General features: G+C 52.7%; 1 protein-coding gene and 1 long non-coding RNA gene across 4 annotated transcripts in view; one reads left to right on the top strand and one right to left on the bottom strand.

Moving 5' to 3' along the window:
* CORO2B (coronin 2B) overlaps window positions 1-21,000 on the top strand; it is a 125,425-nt gene that overhangs the window by 88,067 nt on the left and 16,358 nt on the right. For all 3 annotated transcript variants that reach the window (XM_064570238.1, XM_045899795.3, XM_045899794.3), the window contains one exon: window positions 16,447-16,563. In XM_064570238.1, coding sequence (XP_064426308.1) covers window positions 16,447-16,563 — 117 coding nt within the window. The remainder of the gene's footprint in view (window positions 1-16,446; window positions 16,564-21,000) is intronic.
* Window positions 2,911-19,530, bottom strand: LOC135361554 (uncharacterized). The gene is made up of 5 exons (XR_010404972.1): window positions 19,361-19,530; window positions 10,336-10,448; window positions 9,580-9,869; window positions 5,967-6,152; window positions 2,911-4,278 (listed from the first exon to the last, which is right to left on the bottom strand). It is a non-coding gene; the product is annotated as an uncharacterized LOC135361554 (long non-coding RNA).

Genomic DNA, 21,000 nt, shown 5'->3' with positions numbered 1-21,000 from the left:
TATCCCCTGCACATATGTGCCAGAAGGCAGGAGAGGTAGGCAGAATGCCCCACCAGTGTCTGTAAGCTGGGAATGAACCCCGTGAACCATCCTCAGGTGACCCCTTACTGCCCCCTTCCCACAAGCAGAGCCTCCAGAACTGACAGCCAGGGTGGGGGGAAGGGGGGTACTGGGCACTGAACCTGAGTGTCTGCAGACCTGGGTGTGGCCCTGGGCATAGCCGTTGTTCACGGACTCACAGGGTGACTTGAGCAAGTGCCCTCCCTTCTCTGGGTTTCATACTGATGGTGGGTGGAGGGGCAGGGACTCTGGCCACCAGAGAGGCTCATCGGTAGGAGCTCTTCTGTGGGACACAGCGTGAAGATCACTAAACTCGGGGATGGTCAATGACCTCATCAGCCAAAGTCTGAGGTTAAGAGTTTGCACTGACCCCGGCCACTTCATTCATTCTCATCTCCCCTTCTCCACACTTCCAACCAGTATGCTTAGTTCTTTCCCCTCAGATCTGCCTCAAGGAAAGTTCCCAAAGTGCACTCAGATGAGTTGTCAGTGACCAACAACATCTCCCACCACTATGCACTCCTCAGTAGTATTTATATGTTAAAAGCAGCAAGGTGTAGTACCAAAGGAATGAATCCCTAATGGTGGAGTTTCAGGTATGAGTCAACTTAAGGGTCAGTGATCTTTTTATAAACCGGCAAGATTTTAGAGTTAAGAAAGCTTCCCCCTTCCTTTTGTGCTGGTCAGACCACAGGCTGGAAGTACAGTATTGTTCTCCGCTCTATGAGCCATACTTTAATTGGGAAATAGAGCAGAAGGTAATCTGAAGAAGGCAGCCATGATGGCAGAAATACTTCTGATCCAGCAGGAACTGGACTGTTTGTACCCCCCACCTTCCGTGTGCTCTGGATTCCCCTTCCAATGTCTGCCTTCTGCTTTGCTGTCATTCCTTTATGAGGCTTTCACAGTACCTGGGGCAAAACAAGCTTGTGTTAATTCTCCTTCTTCAGCCCATCCAGCCTCTGCTTGGGCCTGCAAATCTGTCCCTTCCTCGAGCTGATTTTCCCAGGGAAAGAGTACATTTCTGAGGGCAGGAATAGCACTTTCTAGACACAGGAGAGATGCCTTGGTGTCTGAAAAGAGGTGGGGCTCGGGGGAAGGTGTGAAGTCCGAGGTCCTGCTTTCAGCTCTGCTACTTTTTTGCTTTGTGACCTTGAACAAGTCAATGAAACTTTCTAGGCCTCCGTTCTCTCATCTCTAAAATTAGGAAACTAGTACCTCCCCCAGGGGAGAGGGGAGAACTCAGGTACCATGTTTATAAATGTGTTTGCAAACCATAAAACCAATATCACTAATAGAATAATACACTTAGATCCATCCAGCTCCTGCAAGACAGCTTTGAATCCTGCCTCCCATGTCACCTTAGACAAGTCATTTATAAAAGGGAAATAACAAGTTAACACATACTTAAAGTACTTAGAAAACACAAACTCAGTAGGTGCTCATTAAATGTGAGTTATGACTACATCTCCTGGAAGAGAGAATTCATTCAGTCAACCAATTTTTGCTGAGCACCTACTATGTGCCGGGTACTGTTGGAAGAACTAGGGACCCAACAGGAAACAAAACAGATAAAAATCCTGGCCTTCCTGGGGCCCATGTTCCAGTGCAGGAGACAGACAATAGAGTAGGTTGTTGAGTATAATAGAAGGTAATGCTAGGAAAAGAATTAGAGAAAGGGACAGGAATGGGGGAGGGTGAAGTGGTAGTAACAACTTTCAGTGCAGTGGTCAGGTACTCTGATTGGCTCAATTTGAATTAGATGTTCATCCTGGTCCAATCAGCTGTATATGAAGGAGGGGGTGTGAATCCAAATCTGATTGGCTCAGCCTTAATTAATGTTCATTCTGATCCAATCAGCTGTGTGTGTCTGTCTGTCTGTCTGTCTGGGGAGTGGCTAACGTGGCTGCAAGCCTCCCCATCTATGGATAAGGGCCATAATTAGGGAGTCACTGTGAGCTGCACAGACACTCCAAGGGAGGACCCCTGAACTCAAGCAGTACGTTCTCTTCCTGGCCTGCCTTGGCTTTCGACTTCCTAGGACCAATCTAGCTGAAGGTCTTTTTCTTCAGCTGTCAGGATTAGGGAGACAGAGGTTAAGGGGACCACTTGAATAGCAAGGATAAATGCCCCCTTGTACCCCAGGTGCCGCTGTCCCTTTCTGACTGAGGCTTACTGTGTACGTGACATCCCCAGGAGAGCTACTTAGCACGCATGCTGCTGGCTGCTAGCTCATCCTGCAACCCTGGGTAGGTTAGAGCCCCCTTCCCACCCAGGCTGAGCCAGCCATGGCCTCGGGCTCCACGGTACAGGGTGTGGGCTCTGGCGGACGAGAAAGCCCCAATTTCTGTGCTGATGGGAGCCCTCTCTTCCTTCTCTCACCCAGAGCCCCCAGAAGGTGGCCTTGGGGGCCAGGGGACAACCAACGGATGGGGTCCCAGGGATTAGCAGGTGGGCAGCCAGGACCGAGCTCAGAGGAGCTGCCCACACTGTGTCCTATGGGGGTCCCCAGACGCGCAAGCACTGCACTCCCAACCCCCAGCCTTCACGGCTACATCTGTTGCTGTTCAACATAGACCAGGCCTCATGTCCCATTTATTGTTTGAGAATTAGAGTAGCCCCAGGTCACGGGAAAGATAATGGATCTGGCTGGAGGCCCGGTAGCAGGCCTATCAGAGGATGTGCTCCCCGCCCCACCCCCTCTGGCAGCCCAGCTCTGCTCCTCCTCGGTAAGAGCCAGTCCCTGCCCGGGCCCTATGCGCGGATAAGGGAGGGTATGGATCTTTTGCAAAAGGTCACCTGCTTCGCACTCATACATCCATTCAATAAAAACTTATTGAGAGTCTATCCTATTCTCAGCACTGTGCCAGGTAGCCGTGACCAAAACAGAATGTCATGGAGCTCACATTCAAAGGGTTGTGGCGGGGCGGGGGGGGGGGTGGATTTCCTTTCTAGGCAGCCAGTGCCAAGCCCAGGGAGGGTCCCTGTCTGTGTTGGATGAGCAAATGGGTGGAGGTTCAATTTATAACCACAGTCAGTCAGAGCTGGAAGGGCCCCGATGTCTCAGCTCCGTCCCACAGACACTTCTGAGCACGTGTGCAGGGGCTGTGCTGGGCTGGGTTTGCAGCTTGGGTTAGGCGCCTGCCCCACCTGTGGACAGCGCACCGATGGACGGAAGAGAGGCAGCCCAGAGGCACTGAGCAGAGTGGGGGGGGGGGGGCGGTGGTCCTGGGTGCAGAACACAGGGGCAGGGTGGGGACACAGACCCCTATTTTGTAGATAATAATGATAAGTGAGGTTTATTGAGTGTGTATTTGGTGCCAGGGCTGTGCGGAGGGGCTTACGTTTATTGTCTCCTGAAGGAAACTGAAGTCCCGGGAGGAAGGGACTTGCTCACTCATTGGTGTGCGCAGAGCCAGAGCCAGATACTGGCTCCAGGAGCCCGGAGGGCATGCGGTACGTCCCTTCACCCACCACCCAGCCGCCGAGGACCACCCGGCTTCAGCAGATACAGTGAGAGAAGGCTTGAGATGGGGTGTGGGGGGGCATCTAAGAAGTGAGTTGCTCACCTTCCATTTAAAGGGGGCTTTCAAGGCCATTGATGTCCCAGGGTCATTGCCTCTGAGGTGGCGCAGCCTCTTAGATATCCCTGATGGCCTCTTAGATATCCCTGATGGACCGAGGCCAGGGGATGAGCCACAGGTCCCCCGCCCTGCCTTCGGGTTCCGCAGCTTCCATGTGGGCAGTGGCAGCCTGGGGCTGAGACTTCGCCATGAAGATGTCAGGCATTGGGTCCCTGCAGAGTCTGCATGCTCTTGATGGATGGTGGGCTCTCTCGGGGGAAAATTCCAAAGAGACGAAGCAGAGGAGTGGCCCAGCTCTGGGGAGTGTGAACAGTGCCCTACGATCCCCTCCCTCTGCTGACAAAAGCAGCATCTGGGCAACTAGCAGCATGTGGTTGGGGGATTATTTGATCCTGAATATAGACTGACATTGTGTTTAGGGCCAGAGGGCATAAGAAGCATGTTTTATACTTCGTAGGTTTCCCTGGGTCCCATACTCTGCTGAGAACCCTCCATGATTGTCTCATCTAAGATGAAGGTGCTGATGGCGTGCCTGGCTGGCTCAGTTGGTTGAGCATCCAACACTTCATCTCAGGTCTTGATCTCGGGGTCGTGAGTTCAAGCCCTGTGTTAGGCTCCATGCTGAGTGTGGAGCCTATATTAAAAAAAAAAAAAAAACAATGAGGGTGCTGATAATCTCTTGGGGAAGACAACCAACATCCATGAAAGAAAGCAAACAGTACAAGGTAATGCTAAATTGAGAAGCAGGGCAGCATCGAGGTTAGAGAACCACAGAAGACTATACACGTTGTGAACGGTACCTCCTTTGAGTTGTGCAGTGCACAACCCATGCAACTATACAGGGGATCTGATTTGGCCCAGAGTTTGTAACATTATTCTCACTCAGACAGTTTATAGCACTCAGTGAAAATTTACTGAGATCCTGTCATTGGTCGGGCACAATTGCAGGCATTCAGGTTACAGAAGAGACCAAGACCAAGCACCAGGCCTTGCGTAACTTACGTCCTAATTCAGAAGTCACACAGACTGAGGCTTGAGTCCTGGCCTTGCCACTGTATTAATTAATCTCTCTGAGCTTTGGTTTCCTCATCTGTAAAATGGCCACAATGATGATATGTACTTCATAAGGTTCTTGTGATAATTAATTGAAATAACACTTGATTTCAGGTGTGACACTTGGAAGGCCCTCAGGAAATGGCAGCCAACATTATCACCAGTGGTGGTTCATGGGGGGACAGGCTTGTGAAGCTGATGGAAGGGGACAGTCACAAGATGTGGAGGAGTCAAACAAGATGTCTCAGCAGGAACAGGAGTCAAGGTGGCTCCTGAAGGATGGTAGGGCTTACAGAGGGTCCAGAACAGATTCTTCTAAGGATGGGTGTCCTGAGGAATGTGGGGATGGGCAGTGAGGCAGTCATGGGCCAGTGGGGAGTCCTCTGATTTGGGGACCGTATTTTCCCCAACCAAGGGTCAGGACACCCATGATCCAGCAAAGAAGTTCTGTGTTTCTTCCAGATGTGAGAAGCAGTCTGAGATAAGGTGTGGTCATCAAAATTCTGGAATTTCAGGAGATTTCTGTGTTTTATTAGCACCTGAGACATAACATTTAACATAGGGCCTGACTCTTGACAGATCTGAGAAGTATGACCCCAATAGAGCTGGACAAACTGGTGAGTAAGGTTAGGGGAGGGCAGGTAGGTCAGGATGTGGGCCCCCAAAAGCCAAGCAGATAGCTTGAGGAGGTAGGGACAAGGCAGATGCCTCAGTCAGGATTCCTGGTTACTAACAAGAGAGGTCACCCTGGTCCTCGTAAGCAGACAGGGATTGGGGGCCTTCACGGATTCAAGGGGCTGGGGGCGGTGAAGGGCCAGACTTGGAACACAGAGAAGCACTAAGTCAGCCCTGAGGGCCCAGAGCAGGAAGTTAAGTCAGTCGTTGGCCATCTTGGGTGGGAAGTATTGGCCATGTCCAGTCAGGCGTCCCTCCTTGGCCCCCAGAGAACTCTGGGTTGGAGGAGCCCCACTTCAGCTCTTGTGATGCAAGGTGAGGAGCTGCATCCCATTAGTCCCCCAAATCAGGAAAGGAACTTGGATATCCAACTGCCCAAATTCCTACAAATGGTTATACCCATGGAAGGTTCCGGAGGGGCTGTACAATGAGAGTGATAATTATGGAATGCCGACCTCACACTGGGGTTCCGGAGGAGCCAAGCACCCAGGAGACCAATTGGAAGGCTGCTGGAGCACCTGGGGGGGTAGGGGGGTGTGGGCACAGTGGGTCTGGAAGGGGCAGATGTGAAGGCATTTGTGGGGATTAACTTACCAGAGGCCTCAGGCATCCTCTCTGAGTGCTGAGAGCTGCCCCGCATCTCTGGGGCTTGGCCAACAGCTGTCAGGGCTCTAGAGGGTCACGTGGCCCTGGGCAGACATTCAGACGTCCTCTTGCTGATCGCCAAGAAGGAGGAGTGCGGGGCTCAGGCAGGAGGCAGTGAGCCATTAGCAAAGCCTGCTGTAGAGACAGGAGCCCCGGGGTGACAGGTGTACCACGGGTTTGTTATCTGGGGCCCTCCAGAATGTCCCCACTGTTCTGAAGGAGAGACTGAGGCCCAGAGAGGCGGGAACTTGTCCCAGGCCACCAGCCAGTGAGCAGCAGGGGTGACATAAGTCCAAGTGCGCTGACCCCCAGGCTACTGGCCTTCTAACTGGGATGGAGATTCAGTGGTATCCCCCGGACCCTGGGGGGACTGGACAAAAACAGTAACCCCGAAGGAGCTTCCTTTCAAGCTGCGGGAGACATACGCAGGGGTGTCTCAGTAAGAGCCTCAGGCCAGAGGGGGTCCCTTTCTCTCTCCTTCTGTGGCCCAGGCAGCAAGTGCAAGTGATTTTTATATTCTTGGCAATATCCCTGGAAAACACAAGAAGGCCCAGGGCGGTGGGGGTCTCTGTTGAGATGGCCCTTGGTGTATCAGGTGTTCAGGCCTCTGGGCCAGAAAGCTGGCCCGGGAGCTGCTCCTGACCTTGACTAGGTTGCCCCTCAGGCCCATCCAGGCCTCCATCCCTCCCCAGGCTGCTCCCATTTGAGGTGGGTTTCCATTAGGGCCCTCTCTGTGGCAGGGCCCCTGGGGAGAGGCACCAACCAGGCTCTGGAAGGTGCACGCAGGATGAGGCCTGTTTGGGGCCAAGAAGTGGGGAGACATAGCAGAGCCTGTGGCCGACCCCACAGTGGCCCAGGCCATGTGTCCCCCGGGCTCCCCACCTGCCGGGAGAGCCAGGCTCTGTGGTGGGGGGCGGGAGGGAGGGCTTGGTGCTCCTCTTGACCTTGAGAGTGTGTGTGAGCACGCTTTTTCTTTCGATTTTCTGCCTGGACTAGAAATTGCTTTTCTATTCATTGTAAAACAAAATTAAGTCTTTCCCAATTTGCATAGATGCTGTCTTGTATGTTGTATTTTTGTATGTTTTATATTTTTGTCATGTGTAATTTTTTTTGTATTTTTGCCAATTCTTTCATGGTCCCAACAGGTTACATTTAGGGGTTTCTGCCCACACACCCCTTCTCTATTGTGGGACACTGGGAAGTGATGGGGGGCCTGGGATGCTGGAGAATCTCCTTCCCTCTGCGGTCTCTCCCCACACCCTGTCCCCCATCACACTTAAGGCCTGGGATACCAGGAAACATGCTTCCTGGGCTGGGGGTCCTTCCCCCAGCCCCTCAGCTCCCTGAGTATATATAACATAGTTCTTGCTCTGCAGGAATTGCTGGGCACACCTGGGTCCCCCTGCAGCCCATTCTCCTGCATTAAACCATCAAAGGCTCCCATTGCCATGGGGTAGAGTCCAGACTCCTTCTCAAGACCAGCAACTTCCTCACCTGTGTCTAGGCCTTCCTCTGTGGCCTTGTCTCTCTACACTTACTTCGCTTTGCAGGCGCTGGTCTTTCTGTGTCTTAAGCATCTCCCATGCTATCCCTGGCTGTGTATTATCATTCCTTTGGATCCTTGGCACCTCCTCTGGGAAGGCCTTCCTAATTTCAGAGTCTCCAGTACTTTCCCTCCTCTGTGCTCCCATAACCTCCCCTTTCCCCATATTTCCCCCACCAAAGCACAGCCCACCAATTGTCTGTTTCCCCCAGTAGATTAGTAGCAGCCAAGGGCACAACCCCCCCCCCCCTCCCCCCGGCCAGGACATCCCATCAGATTTGTCAGTTTGGAGTTTTCTTATCTTCTTTATGTATTTTAGCATAGGGTTTTATAAAAGGGGCCAGTAATCAGGAAACTGCAGAGACAGGCATGAACTCTGAGGTCCCAGGAAGCCCCCTCCCCAATACACACACACACACACACCCTCACTGTCACTCCACATCTTCCTATCCCAGACCCAGGGAGCTTCTTATCTCTTCTCATGGGGTCTGCAAAAGGATACTGCCTAGGACCATGGACAAAGGTGGCCCATCACCTGTTCTTCCTGGAGCCTGGAAGAAGTGAGTGTGTCTCCCAGAGCTGAAATACCCGAAGAAACAGGATTCCTCACAGCTGTTCCCCAAACAACACCTTCTCTCCACCCCCCCAACCCTCCCACCCCCGCTGAGCCTTTTCCCACTCCCTCTGCCCATGCAGACATACACACATACAGATACACCAGGGATCTTAACTGGAAAAGTCAGCAAACTCTTTTCATCTTGAAAAACACAAAGATGAAAGAATGAGGGGAAAATCACAACAGGAAGTCATGGGGTTAGGAGGCTTTCTGAGGTCCCGCCATGTGCTGGTCTCCGTCCGGATGTCTAACTTGAGAGCATTCACAGCCCCTTTCCCACACTCTGCCCTTTGACTCCGCATCTACCCCTGAAGCTCAGCCCCAGATGTAGTTTCTCAGGGTCACAAGAGAGAATCCAGAATTATCTCCCAGCACAGGGATGGGAGAGAGCATTTGTCTAGTCTTTGGATGATATTTTCTAGGTGTTAAGGATGGGAAGGGGAGTCCAGGCTAAGGGAACAGCATGAGCAAAGGCCCAGAGGTGGGAAATTGGGTGGCAGTCATTCATCTAGCTTGAGCTCCTGCTACGAGCTGGGCCCTGAATGAGGTCCCAGCCATGCCTTTATCAAGGTCACTGACCTCATGGTGCTCACAGCCTTGTGGCAGGGATGAACCAGGAACAAAAGTCATCTAGGTAGCAGGAGCATTGGAGGCGGGGGCACGGAGATGTGTGCAAAGCCATGATGTGGCATCAGCAGTGGGGTGAGGGATTCTGTCGAAGCAGGACCAAGCTGGACTACAACAGCTCTGATGTCTGAATAAGGAGTTCAGCTTTTCAAATCTAAGCAATAGGGAGCCATTGAATCTTATGGAGTGGGGGAGTTACTGCAGCAGAGGTGGACTCTAGGTGACAGTACGGAAGATGAATCGGGGAAAGAATTGAAGAGGGCGGACACTAGAGGCAAACGGACAAATCGGGGACCCACTTCAGGAATCCCGCAGAGCAATCCTGCAAGCTGTAGCATGAGTAAAGCCCTCCATCCAAAATAGATCTCCTCCCAGACTGCCTGAGAGTCTGAAAACCCAGGAGAGTTACCTGGGGGCCAGAAGGCTCTCTAAAGGCTCCTGTCGGTACCCGCATAGATGAACTTCAAGCAGGAACAGACTGACCCGTTATCCCCCAGTGTCCTCCTTAGAAGGCTTTTGTTTATTGGATTAACTGGCCGAAGAGATCAGGGCCCGAACTATGGGACATGAGACCGGTGCATTCTGATCGGGATGGAGGGAGGGAAGGAGCAGAGTCAGAGGCCTGGACACAAATGGCCACGTGGGTCGTGTGTGCACATGTGTATAAATGTCTATGCACGAGCAAGTGTGTTGGGGACTGTCACTGGCAAATCGGGTATACTCTGGGGGGGCTCCCGCACTTTGGGTGAGGGACACACCGAGTTTAGGAGTTTTACCTGTGCTGAGAAGGCCCTCGTGGCGCTCAGGGCCCCGAACCTGCACAGACGTCCTGGCTATCATTTCAGGTGTGGTGACCAGGAATGACTGTCCTTCTTTGTCCAGTCGCACCTTCCCTGAGTGATGCTCATTGAGTACACGTACGTGGAACTGCTTTGTGGAGTGTCAAGGGCTGTGAGTTGAGGACCAGGCTTCCTTCAGGCCCAGGGCCGTGACACAGGGGCCTTGAGGAGAAGGACTACGCTTCCCATTTTATGATGACTCTCTCTCTGTTAGTATCATCTTCCATCTGGAGGAGAGAGAACAGAGAAGACTGCAAGCAGCCGAATGGGGTGGTCTGGGGGGCATGGGACGGCGCAGAGCACGAGCGTGATGACCGGGTGGCCAAAAATGGCTCCCCCCACCAAAGCTCGGAATGCCACCATTAGAACTCCCAAACTTCGTTGCCCATTGGAATACTTGGGGATCTTGAAAAAATACTGATGTCTGTCTGGCTCCCCGGTCCCAGTCATGGCGATTAAATCAAGAGGGGCGCAACCAGGGCATTGGGATTTTTTTAAACTTCCCAGGTGATTCTAAAATGTAGCCAAGTTTGAGAATCACCGGGGAGAAGGGAGAGACTGTGTGAGGGAACGGGGTTCTCTGAGAGCAAGTTCAGAGTTGCCAGCCAGCCAGTCCTGAGAAGCTCCCGAGAACTTCTGAGGTCCTACTTGTGATCGATGACCACTTTTCTCCCTCATTAGCAAGTGTCTCACCTCCGGTGGGAGACAGGAAGTGGCAGAGCAGAGGGGCCTCCAGCCTCCTAGCTCCTCACCTTCAGCATGGCAGCCCAGGAGCTCAGTCTTCTTATCCCTAAAATGGATTGGTCCTGGAGGGTTAGAAGCATTTTGTGAAGCTTTGTAGGGTTGTTAACAAGATTTAAATAAAATAACGTACATAAATTGCTCAGCACGAGGCTTGGGGGCTTGTGAGCACTTGTCCACTGATCTGTTCTTGCCATCTTTGTCATCGTCATTGTCATCATGAGTATGGCCATCCCGCATCTTTCTGATCACTGTCTTGATGTGACTCTGCACATTCTGTCCTGGTACCTCGTACCGAATTAGGAGGAGAGTGAGTGAGAGGCAAGGGGCTCTGGCTGCAGCCCAGCCTGGCTTCATACGGTTAAAAGGGCAGCCACGAAGAAGCAGGAAAGGTGATAGCCCAGAGTGTAGGAATCTGGGAAACCCCGAGAGACCAGGGGCCATGTACAAGGTCACTCGGCCGCTGAGGTGAGTTCCGGCCTGGCAACCCTCCCTCCAGCTCAGAGTCTGTCCTTGCAGCCCTGAGCTGATTCCCCAGGTAAGAAATGCTTTGCTTCTGTGTACAAACTTCAGCTTTGCCACAGCGGGAAATTCTAAGAGGCTGAAGCTGCAGTGCAGGTTGTTTTGAAACTCTCTGGTCCTCAGTCAGTTCACTGGGTTCAGATAGAGCCTCGACGGAGGCCCAGGGCAGCCGCCGCTCTCCTGGGCCGCCTTTCCCAGGGAGGGCCTGGCCTTGGCACACTCAGAAACCTGCTTGCAGTCAATTACACAATTTTATTCCATTTCAGGGAGCTTGTTTTCCCCCAAACCATTCGTGGGGTAACAAGGGAGTAGAGAAGCTGTGTGAGCAAACATACTTATGTTCCCCCCCGCAAAGCTCTGAAACCTATACATCTGGTGGACACCAGTCTGCCCCTCACTTCTTTAGGACCTCCTTGACCAGAGCCAGAGAGGAATATCTTTCAGTCAGAGCTGCAGAATGGGCATGTGTGTATTTTTAATAACTTCTATCTTTGGGGGCGCCTGGGTGGCTCAGTCGTTAGGCATCTGCCTTCGGCTCAGGTCATGATCCCAGGGTCCTGGGATCGAGTCCCGCATCGGGCTCCTTGCTCAGCGGGAAGCCTGCTTCTCCCTCTCCCACTCCCCCTGCTTGTATTCCCTCTATTGCTGTCTCTCTGTGTCTGTCAAATAAATAAATTTTTTAAAAAACATCTATCTTTGGGATACAAATTGTAAATGTTCATCGTGGAAGAATCGGAAACCGTGAAAATCCAACTAGCCGGAGATCACCGCTCTTAATGTCTTGACGTATTTTCTCACAGACTATGTGTTTTTTTAATAGATAGGGATCATTTTATGTGCATAGCTTGCTTCTGACTATTTCACTAAACATTAGCTCTTGAGCAATTCTCGAGTCATTAAGTATTCTTTGAAAATACAATTTTCAGTGACCTCATAATATTCTGTAATATCGGTGTACCATAATTCACTTTGGTGCTGTCCCCTTGTTGGGCATTTATTATATTGTTCTGTATTATAAATAACACAGCAATGAATGTCTTCCCGTGCTTCTCTGTGGATCGCCCTGGGATAAGTTCCCCAAGTGGAATTATTGGCCAAAGGCTATGAACCTTTTAAAAGTCCTTGAGAAACTAGATCAAATGCACTTGCAGGAAGGTCCAGAGAGGCCGGTGTCCCAATCTCTACCAACGTTGCCTTCCGGTAGACAAGGTATTTTTGAGATATGACCGGACCCCCAGCACCGGGCTTCTCCTTGAGAAGGCTCAGGGCATGAAACAGCGGCTCCCCAACATTTGATGTTGAAGGTCTGTCTCACTGAAGGGGGTTTGGATTTGTCCTTTGAGGCCTCCAGGCTACGGCCCACACCAACAGCACGAAGATTTCTGTCGGGATTCTAGGATTCTAGACACCAAGGAATGGGCTTCCCCACCCCACCCCAGGCAGCAGGATCTCTGCCCCAGCTCTGTTGAGGCTGAAGCTGTCTTTGAGGTTCAAGGACCAGATGGCAGGATAGACCCCAGGACCCCTGACACCCTACCACTGGGGCACTGTGAACTGACCGTCTCCGCAGTGATCCTAACCTTATGAAACACTGACAAACCTTGACTCTGCTCCCTGGACACGTTCTACACCTCTGCTCCCTCGGCTGTAAGATGAAGCTGTTATGAGGATGAAGTCTGATTACATTAATGATGGCTGTTAGTGTCGCTGTGCGAATTAGGAGGAGAGTGAGTGAGAGAAGGCGGTGTTGCATAGAAGTTACGGACCAGATCCGGATTTGGTCTCAAGTCACACCCCCATACAGAAAATGGAATAGAAAACAGAGGCATTTGGGGGTCTGGGGAAAGGATTGTTCATATTTTTTTTTAAATACAGAACAAGCTTCCTTTAGAACATCTGGCACCTGCATTTTATTTCTTTGTTCTTTAATTTTTATGCCTCTCAAAGCAGTAATGGTCCAGAGCTCACACTGCCTAGTGATGCTACAAGGCCTACAGCCTAAGTGATGTGCTGCAGTCTGCTCATACCGGCTCAGGAGAGCCTGCCGCTACATTCTTAGGACTTCTGCAAGCCGACCGGTACACATTATTAATTATTGGTACACAGTATTAATTATTAAAAATTAGTTATGCAAACTTGCAATTAAATAAGTTACATCAAAAACAAAGGTACTAAATGTTAACAATTCGTCACTCCCTAGTTACTTGACTACTCTCTGTGCTCTCCGGGTGACTGGCGTCTATGATATCCATGGTAGAAATCTCACATGACTGTGGACTGTTGGGAGTCTCTCCTGACTCTACTGTTGCTGACAGCAACCTGGTAGATCAAAGTTAGCGTGGTGGGAACATTTACACCACTGGAATTGGCAAATGCTCCAAATGGGGCCTTTTTTTCCTGGAAACCCAGTTAAACAGTTACCAGCCCACCACTGCCTGTAACTTCAGTCCCTCCCCCACTTGCCTACAATCCCCAAAGGGAGTTCTGTTCATGGATTTTAGCTGTTTCCTATTGCACTTATCCCCATATTTCTTAATTACATGCTTTCATCGCCATGTCTAGATTTTTAAAATCTTAGACATTGTATGTTGACTTCCTATTATGGAAGATGAGGATCTGGCTCTCTTCCAGCTCAGTCTCCCCTCTTACTACACACACACACACACTTTCCCTACCTCCCAGTATGTTATAGTATAACTCTTGTTTCAATAAATATTCAAGATTTACATTATTACAGCTATGTAAATATTGTACATATATCATTATCACTGTGATTTACATTAGCTTTCTTACACAACCTTTTTCCTGGAGTTAATAATTACATTTTTTTATATACTTGATTTCTCCATAGAACAGTGGTTTTCAGATGTTTTTTCTTAGTAGTGGAACTTGTCTTTCAAACAAAATGTTATATGAAACCTTACAGTATAAAATAGGAAAAGCAGAGTTGCCAGGTCGAAAGGGAGTTCTTCCCTTGAGGGCTGCCATGTACAGCTAAGTAGGTTGTGCACTGCACAACTACAGAGGTCATCGTTCACAGAAGCAACAGTGTGATTTAGTCATGACAATCGTAATTCCCCACCCTACTGGGGAATGCATCCATTGTGTAAGGCAAGGTCCGCCTGGGAGTATACATTACATCAGGATCATTCTCGGCTTTAAAAAGACTTATTCCCTTCCCAATGCAGGGCTCTGACCTCACTCCATTCTGAATAGGTTCCAGCGATGTTGCTTAACCTGTCCCTCTAGGCTTCGGGCCAGAAGCTGCTCTTAGCTGATGGCCACCTATTGACTGATTCAGTGCCCCTTTGGATATGCCTGGGCTGGGCTGGGTGCCAAAAGCATAATGCAGACAGCTTTGCTCAGGGATCACTCAGATGCAGCCTGTGGGATCAAATGTAAGGAATGGTGCCGTCAGAGAGTGTGTGAGCTGTGGGAGCAGACAAGGCAGGGCCTATCTGCCCTTGGAAGTCAGGGCTGGAGGAGAAGCGGTGGCCCAAATGAGCAGTGGGATTCAAAAAGCTCAGCCTTGAGGGTCACCCCTAGGCAGGAACCCCTGATTTGCTTTCAGCTGGGTAAACTCGGGCAAGTGGCTTAAGCTTTCTGGGTCTTAAGTTCCTCAGACCTAAATCACAGGATGTGTGAGAGTAAAAGATCATGTGTAACCCTGACAGATGCCATGGTCACATGTGGCTCAGTCTCTGCTTAGAGTCTCATTTAAAGAAACAGTCAAACAGCCCAAAAGTAATTGAAAAGGTATCCCCATTCTAACTGCATCCCCCATAGAATGGCAAAGGGAACCCCATTCCTAACTGCTGGTGGTGCCCCCCAGATCTCCTTTGCCTCCATTCTGTAATTTTCCCACAATGCACGGTGTCCGTGAAGCTCCCCTTTGTACACCTCTGATACTTTTTTCCCCCCTCTCCCTTTCGCTGCCTCATTTCTCACCCTCTGTACCATTGACATTTAATCTTGGATCTATTTCTTCTCTACCCATCTCGGCCACTGCTGTGTCACAAAAAGTCAAAGGGTCTGGAAATGAGCTGCTGGACGTGCGGGCAGAAAGTGGGTGGGGAGAGGTTACAGCAGGACACACTCTGAAATCACTTTTGCCCCATCATGCTGGTGAAGCATAAGGCGCATGAAGCAGAGGCTTTGCAAAAATTGATTCTCTTCTTCATTAGTCCGTTGAGGGACCTAAAGGGTGGTGAGGGACGGCCTGCCTGAGGTGCCTCCGATGACCTACCCACTATCAGCCGATGGGAAGTGACTGGGAAAATCTTCCCTATTTCCTCTGATGCCCCCAAAAACCTAGTATTAAAAAGTCCTGGGGATGGAAACAGCTTCTGCCTGTAATTTTCCTTCCCTTCATTAAACATGGACTTCCCTTCCCTTCCCCTTCCCCCACATTCTTTGTTTCATCTTTTGTGGAATTCATTCCCTTTGAAGGACATCTTTCAGGTCATGTACCTAGCACAGATCATGTGCCAGGCTTGTAAGGAGCTGGATAATCAGAGACAAGAGACAGATTCTGTCCTCAGTTGCTTGCAGACAAATAGAAACAGGCTGCAATTGCACATGATGGTGCCTGTAATAGAAGGAAGCCTAGAATGTTATGAGCACCCAGAGGAGGAGCTCTTCACCCATTGAAGGATCAGGGAAGACTTCCTGGAGGAGGTGTTATTGTCTAATCTGTATGATAATAATACTACTAACATATATTGAGCATTCACTGTAATGATAATCTCCACACAAAGCACTTTGCTAAGCGTTAGCTCATTCAATCTTCACCAAAGGCTAAGAGGCAGATGTTATTCTCCTCATTTCAGAAATGAGGAAACTGAAGCTCATAGAACTTCACTGACTTTCCCACGGCCATGTCGCTAAAAGGTAGCAGAGCTGTAATTCAAACACAGGCCTGTGTGCCTCCATAAACTATGCTTTGAACCACAAGGCACTGTGTACAGGTGTTTAAGATGCTCACTGAACAAGCATCCACATCTGGGAGCCGCACTGTTCACAGCGTAGGCAGAGTGACACGTATGACAGTGTTCATACCCAGAGACTCAGCCTCTTTGCTGACTCCTGGAGCAGCAGGAAGGAGCCTCCTCCCCTGGAGGGCGGCGGGTGGGGTGGGGGGGTGGGCACTGGGGAGAGTACATACGTTCCTGTGTCTGGAGGTGTGAGCTGCTCACTAGGCTTTGGTTGTTCAGGCGAATAGGAGCATCCTAACTTCAAGCTTTTTTACTTGAGGAAGGGGTACCTTTTCCTAATTTGCACAAAGGCATCATATGGACCAACAGTGGTCCTGCCTTATCGCTCTGCTTTGTGTCCCCTGCCCCATGACCATTTGGTGTCGGGGAGGACTCAGCCACGGAACAATTTGGACCAGCCTGAGGCAGGGATACAAAGGTGAATAAGACAATGGTAGGTCCTCTGGGACCTTCCAGTCCAGTTTAGAAGCCCAGAATAAAGGCTCTCCTTTCAGGGTCACCCTAGGACCATCAAACTAAACCTCTTCTCTCTCTTTCTCCTTGGCAGACTGGCAGGATTGAACCCAACTACCCCAAGGTCTGTGGTCACCAGGGCAACGTGCTGGACATCAAGTGGAACCCATTCATTGACAACATCATTGCCTCGTGCTCAGAGGACACATCGGTGAGCAGGAGGGGTGCTCCCCAACGAGGGCGGACCCCAGGGGGCTCCTCCCTGCTCTCCCCCTGGAGGCCTCCCTTCCTAAACTCCTCTCTTTCTCCCTTCTTTGCCCTTCTTCTGTCTCCTGTTTCATCCTTCCAGCTAGCCCCAGGATGGGGAGGGAGTTAGGAAAAGGACTGAGAGAGCGAATCCATGGAATATTTGGCAGATCTCGCGCCTTTAGTGTGATGTCGTTTGGAAGTGTTGATTTTGTAGGTGAGAATTAAAACACGAAGTTTAGGTATGTGATTCAGTATGTGTGTGGTCTCAAGAGAAGACCGTCCTCCCTGTCCTGGGCTGGGCAGGATGCGGCTGGAGCTGGAAGGTTGCAGGGCGCAGGGGTCGGTGCGGCGAGCACAGGGGGGCAGCGGGAGAGACAGCAGGTGGAGGAAATGCCCATCCTGCTCTTCAGGGTACAGGGAACTCAAGGAGGCGTGCCAGCGACCACAGCCAGCTCTGTCTCTGCCTGCTGAGGTGTTGGGTGCCTGTCACCAGCCATGAGGGAGCAGACACTCTCCAACTCGGGGCTGCTTCATACCGAGTGCCGTTGGTCCTCACCGCCACGGCCACCCCCACACTGAGGGCCGGGCAAGGCCCCACGCTAGGAAGTATAGGAGGGCTGCCGGCCGCCCAGGCCCCGCTCCCCCTGCTCGGCCACGGCTCGTCAGGACACCAACCCACACGCTCCGGGCTGGAAGCCTCTGGCCCTCTCCCCAGGGCAGCGGGCTGGGAAGGAGAGGAGCAGTGAGCAGCTTGGTGAGGGGACGGACGGATAAGCCAGGGCTCTCAGAGTCGCTGGCCGCCCTGGCTCCACCTCTGGTCCAAATCTCTGCCAGACTGAGGGCAAGGGCGGGAGGGTCACTGACCGGGGCGGCCCTGCCCGGTTCTAGCTCAGCACCTTACTTCCGCCAGGGGTGAGTCAGGTACCTGTTGCTCCAGGAGCCCGGCTAATAAACCGGGCGTCCACGCTGTGGCTGCAGGAAAAGCCTTAGGCCCGGCGCCCACCCCGCTAGGCGAGCGGCTCTCTTCAGTTCGCACACACGGACCCCCGCACACCAACCGGGATTGAATCTCCGCCTGCCCGCTTGCTAGCTGGGTGACCAAGGGCAGATGACTTGCCCTCTCTGGGCCTCAGTTTTGCTCCTCCGTGTAACAGCAGTGATGAGACAGGCCTTGGGCAGTTGCTGTGAGGAGGAAAAGGGGTCTGTGCCTAACACTGCGCCCGCTGGTCTCTGTCCTGCCCCAGAAACACCACCGGTAGAAGGGTAGGGACAGGCCATGCACCGAAGTGCCATGCAGAATGAAGTCACTGCGCCAAGGAGGTGGGACAGAGGGCCCTGCGCTCAGGGAGGTGGGATTCATGTTGCCAGAAGGGTAGGGGTAGGGGTGGGGAGAGATTCGAGAAAGCGGGGCCCTGGAGAAGCAGGACTGCTAGCAGAGAAGGGGTGGAAGGAGGCCCGGGGGGAGGATCTCAGTCCCCAAGCCTCTGTAACAAAATACCGGGCTGGGCGGCTTGTGAAGAGCAGGCGTTCATTGCTCCCAGTTCTGGAGGCGGAAGTCCAAGTTCAGGTGCCAGCATGGCTGGGGAGGGCCTTCTTTTTGTCCTATGCCCACGTGGCAGCCGGGGCTGGGGTCTCTTGGGAGGCTCTCTGAGAAGGGCACTAATCCCGTTCCTGAGGGTTCCACCCTCGTGACCTAGTCACCTCCCAGAGGCCTCACCTCCCAGAGGCCCCACTTCCCAATACTATCAGCTTAGGGGGCAGGATCTCAACATATGTAGGGGACACTGTGCACCCCAGGGATCAGGGAAGGGGAGTAGCAGGCCAGAGCAGGGGGTCACGGCTGGCTCTGTTGGGGAGGGCCCCGCCGCCCACACCCCGAGTCAAACCAGCCCTGGGATGTGGCTCTGCCAAGAGGAGGGGAACACCCAGGGAGGAGCGAGGCTGCCAGGGATGGGAGACAAAGGGAAAGGACAGCAGGCCTGGGGGCACAGCTGGGAGGGCTGGCCCGGGCCCCCCCACCCCAAGCCAGAGAGAAGAAGATTAAGTCTTCGGTCAGAGAAGAACTAAGCTCTCCTTCCGCCCCCACTCAGCCCCTGTCAGGTCTCCATACCCCCCGGGGGCCTCAGGGCCAGGGAGCTAACAGGACCCCCAGGCTGGAGCAGCCCCTCCCGGAGAAGGTCCCTGAGGCCCAAGGTCCCACCAGGAGGCGGGGCACAGGGAGGGCCGGCCCCGCTCAGCACCTCACCGAAGGTCCTGGGTTTCCAGGTGAGGGAACTGAGGCACAGAGCCACACAGGCCTGGCAGTTCGGATCCATCCGACACTCGGTATTGACATCTCTGAGGCTTCTCTGAGCAGGGTCCGGCCCAGACACCCACCGAGGGCACACGGGGGGAGGCATCCTCCGAAGCAGGGCCTGGGAGGAGTGGCACGGAAGGGGAAGGAGCCTGCAGCTCCCCAGCTCAGGTGAGGAGGCCTGTCCGCAGACCCAAGTGCCAGGCACCGTGCTCCTCTTGGGGGCTGGGGAGCTGGAGTGTAGCTGTGGAAGCGGGTCTGGCCCAGGTCCCCATGTCTCTGCCCGCCTCTGCTTGGACACTGAAGCGAGCCAGCAAGCCCTCCCTGCTCCCCCGCTCTTTTCCCATATCCCCCACCCCGGAAAAACCTCCAGGGAAATCCAGGCCCCATGCCCAGCCCCTCCCCCAGAGCCGAGGAGGGCCTTAGGAGTCTGACCCCGTCCCTCCAGGGTTCCAGTGGCACATACCCAGGCCCTTTCCCAGTGGGCTCCTGTCCTGCGGGAGAGGTAGGGGCCATAACTCTCCCTGGCATCTGGCAGAATCCAGTTCTTTCCGCCGCTGGGTGATGTCACCTATTGTTGAATGGCTGTGCTTTTTATAGCTTCGGCTGCAGCTAGGGAGGGTGGTTGGCAGGCGGCAGGGAAGGGCTCTACGGGCTTCCAGCCTCATGCTCCTAGCCTTCCCAGAGGGCCAGCAGCTGCAGAGAAAGGGAGAGGTTTCTGACATCTCAAGGAGAGGGGAAAGAGTGGTCCCAGAAGGGAGGGGGAGGCAGGCCCCTCTCCCTGGTAGGCTGAGCTCAGCAGCTTTTCCTCTGCTCCTTTATCCAAAGGCTGCCCTCCCACCCCACCCCCACCTCCCAGTAAGGATGCCCCTCCCTGAGGAGCTGGGAGTGGGATGGGGCAGGATGTCAGCGCAGCAGGGAGCAGCCAGAAGCCACCCACCACCCTGCCCTTCTCATCTACACACACACACACACACACACACACACACACGCACAAGCACACGCACACGCTAGAGAACCGATATCTCTCCGAGCTGGAAGGGAGCACCGTGCCCCTTCCAGCGATGGAAGGACAGTAGCCCGAGAGGGGTCGCCGGGCGGACGGAGGCCTCGGCCACAGACCTGGGACTGCAGAGCGAGTGGCAGTGTGGCTCTGTAGCTGGGCTCAGGAGTCCGCGGGCCTATAGGTTCTGCCACTTCCCAGGCCTGTGACCTTGAACCAGTTTCTTTAGCTCTCTGGGCACAAGTCGCCCTCCTGTCAAATGGAGATCGTATTGGACTCAGCATCAGAGCCAAACGAATATACAATGTTTGGTGTTTCTTGTCTACTAAGAACTCTAGGGCCCCTGGAGAGTCAGAGAGCCGGAGTTGGAGACCCGGGGCTCTTTCCTCTGCATCTCATTCTTTGCTCTTTGAGCCCCCAGGTAGGCCTTCTGTCACTGGTTTCCAAAAAAAGACTAAGCTGAATGGTGAACCTCAAGATCCAAGAGAGAAATTCCCCACCCTTTCCAAACCAGGAGTACAGGGGTGAATCCCCATCTACCCAGCTCACCACCGGCCAGAGTCAAGGCTGGCTGGCTTCCTCCTAGTCGGGGGCTGACTCATTGCTGCTGATGTGATAGCGAGGTTTCTGGGCTGCTAGGATTCTTCCATTGGCTCATGCATTCCAAAGGGATGTGCCAGGCACTGTCCCTTGCACTGAAGGCAAAGGTGGGACTTAGAAGATCCCACCCTGTACGGAGGAGTCAGCCATCCAGCGGGATGGCCTGGCAGGTTGTCAGTGCCCCTAGAAGGGTGATGTCTAGATACCTGGCATTGCGGAGCTGCTCTTTTTTGGGGGATAGATAAGCAGGACAAAGCATGGCCTCTCCAAGGTGTCAGATTCAATCCAGGGGAGAAGGAAGGCTTTGGTCAGCCATGTAAGGTCAGGGCCTGGATTTGAACAGAGCTTGTCAGACTGCAAAGCTCTCATGTTGTTGGCCTACTGCTCCCTCCCCAAGCACAGGGACATTTGGTTTTGTAGTTTTATTAAACATCCTCTGCTGTCTCCCCCACAAAACTGTGAACTGCCCCGAGTCTAGTATGTGGGACCCAGGCAGACACTGA

This window comes from Mirounga angustirostris, unplaced genomic scaffold, assembly GCF_029215605.1.
Source record: "Mirounga angustirostris isolate CCGP_5_RB_7025 unplaced genomic scaffold, mMirAng1.0.hap1 SCAF_9, whole genome shotgun sequence".
Lineage (NCBI taxonomy): Eukaryota > Metazoa > Chordata > Mammalia > Carnivora > Phocidae > Mirounga > Mirounga angustirostris.
Note: the sequence above shows the minus strand (reverse complement) of the source record. Positions and strands in the feature narration are given on the sequence as shown.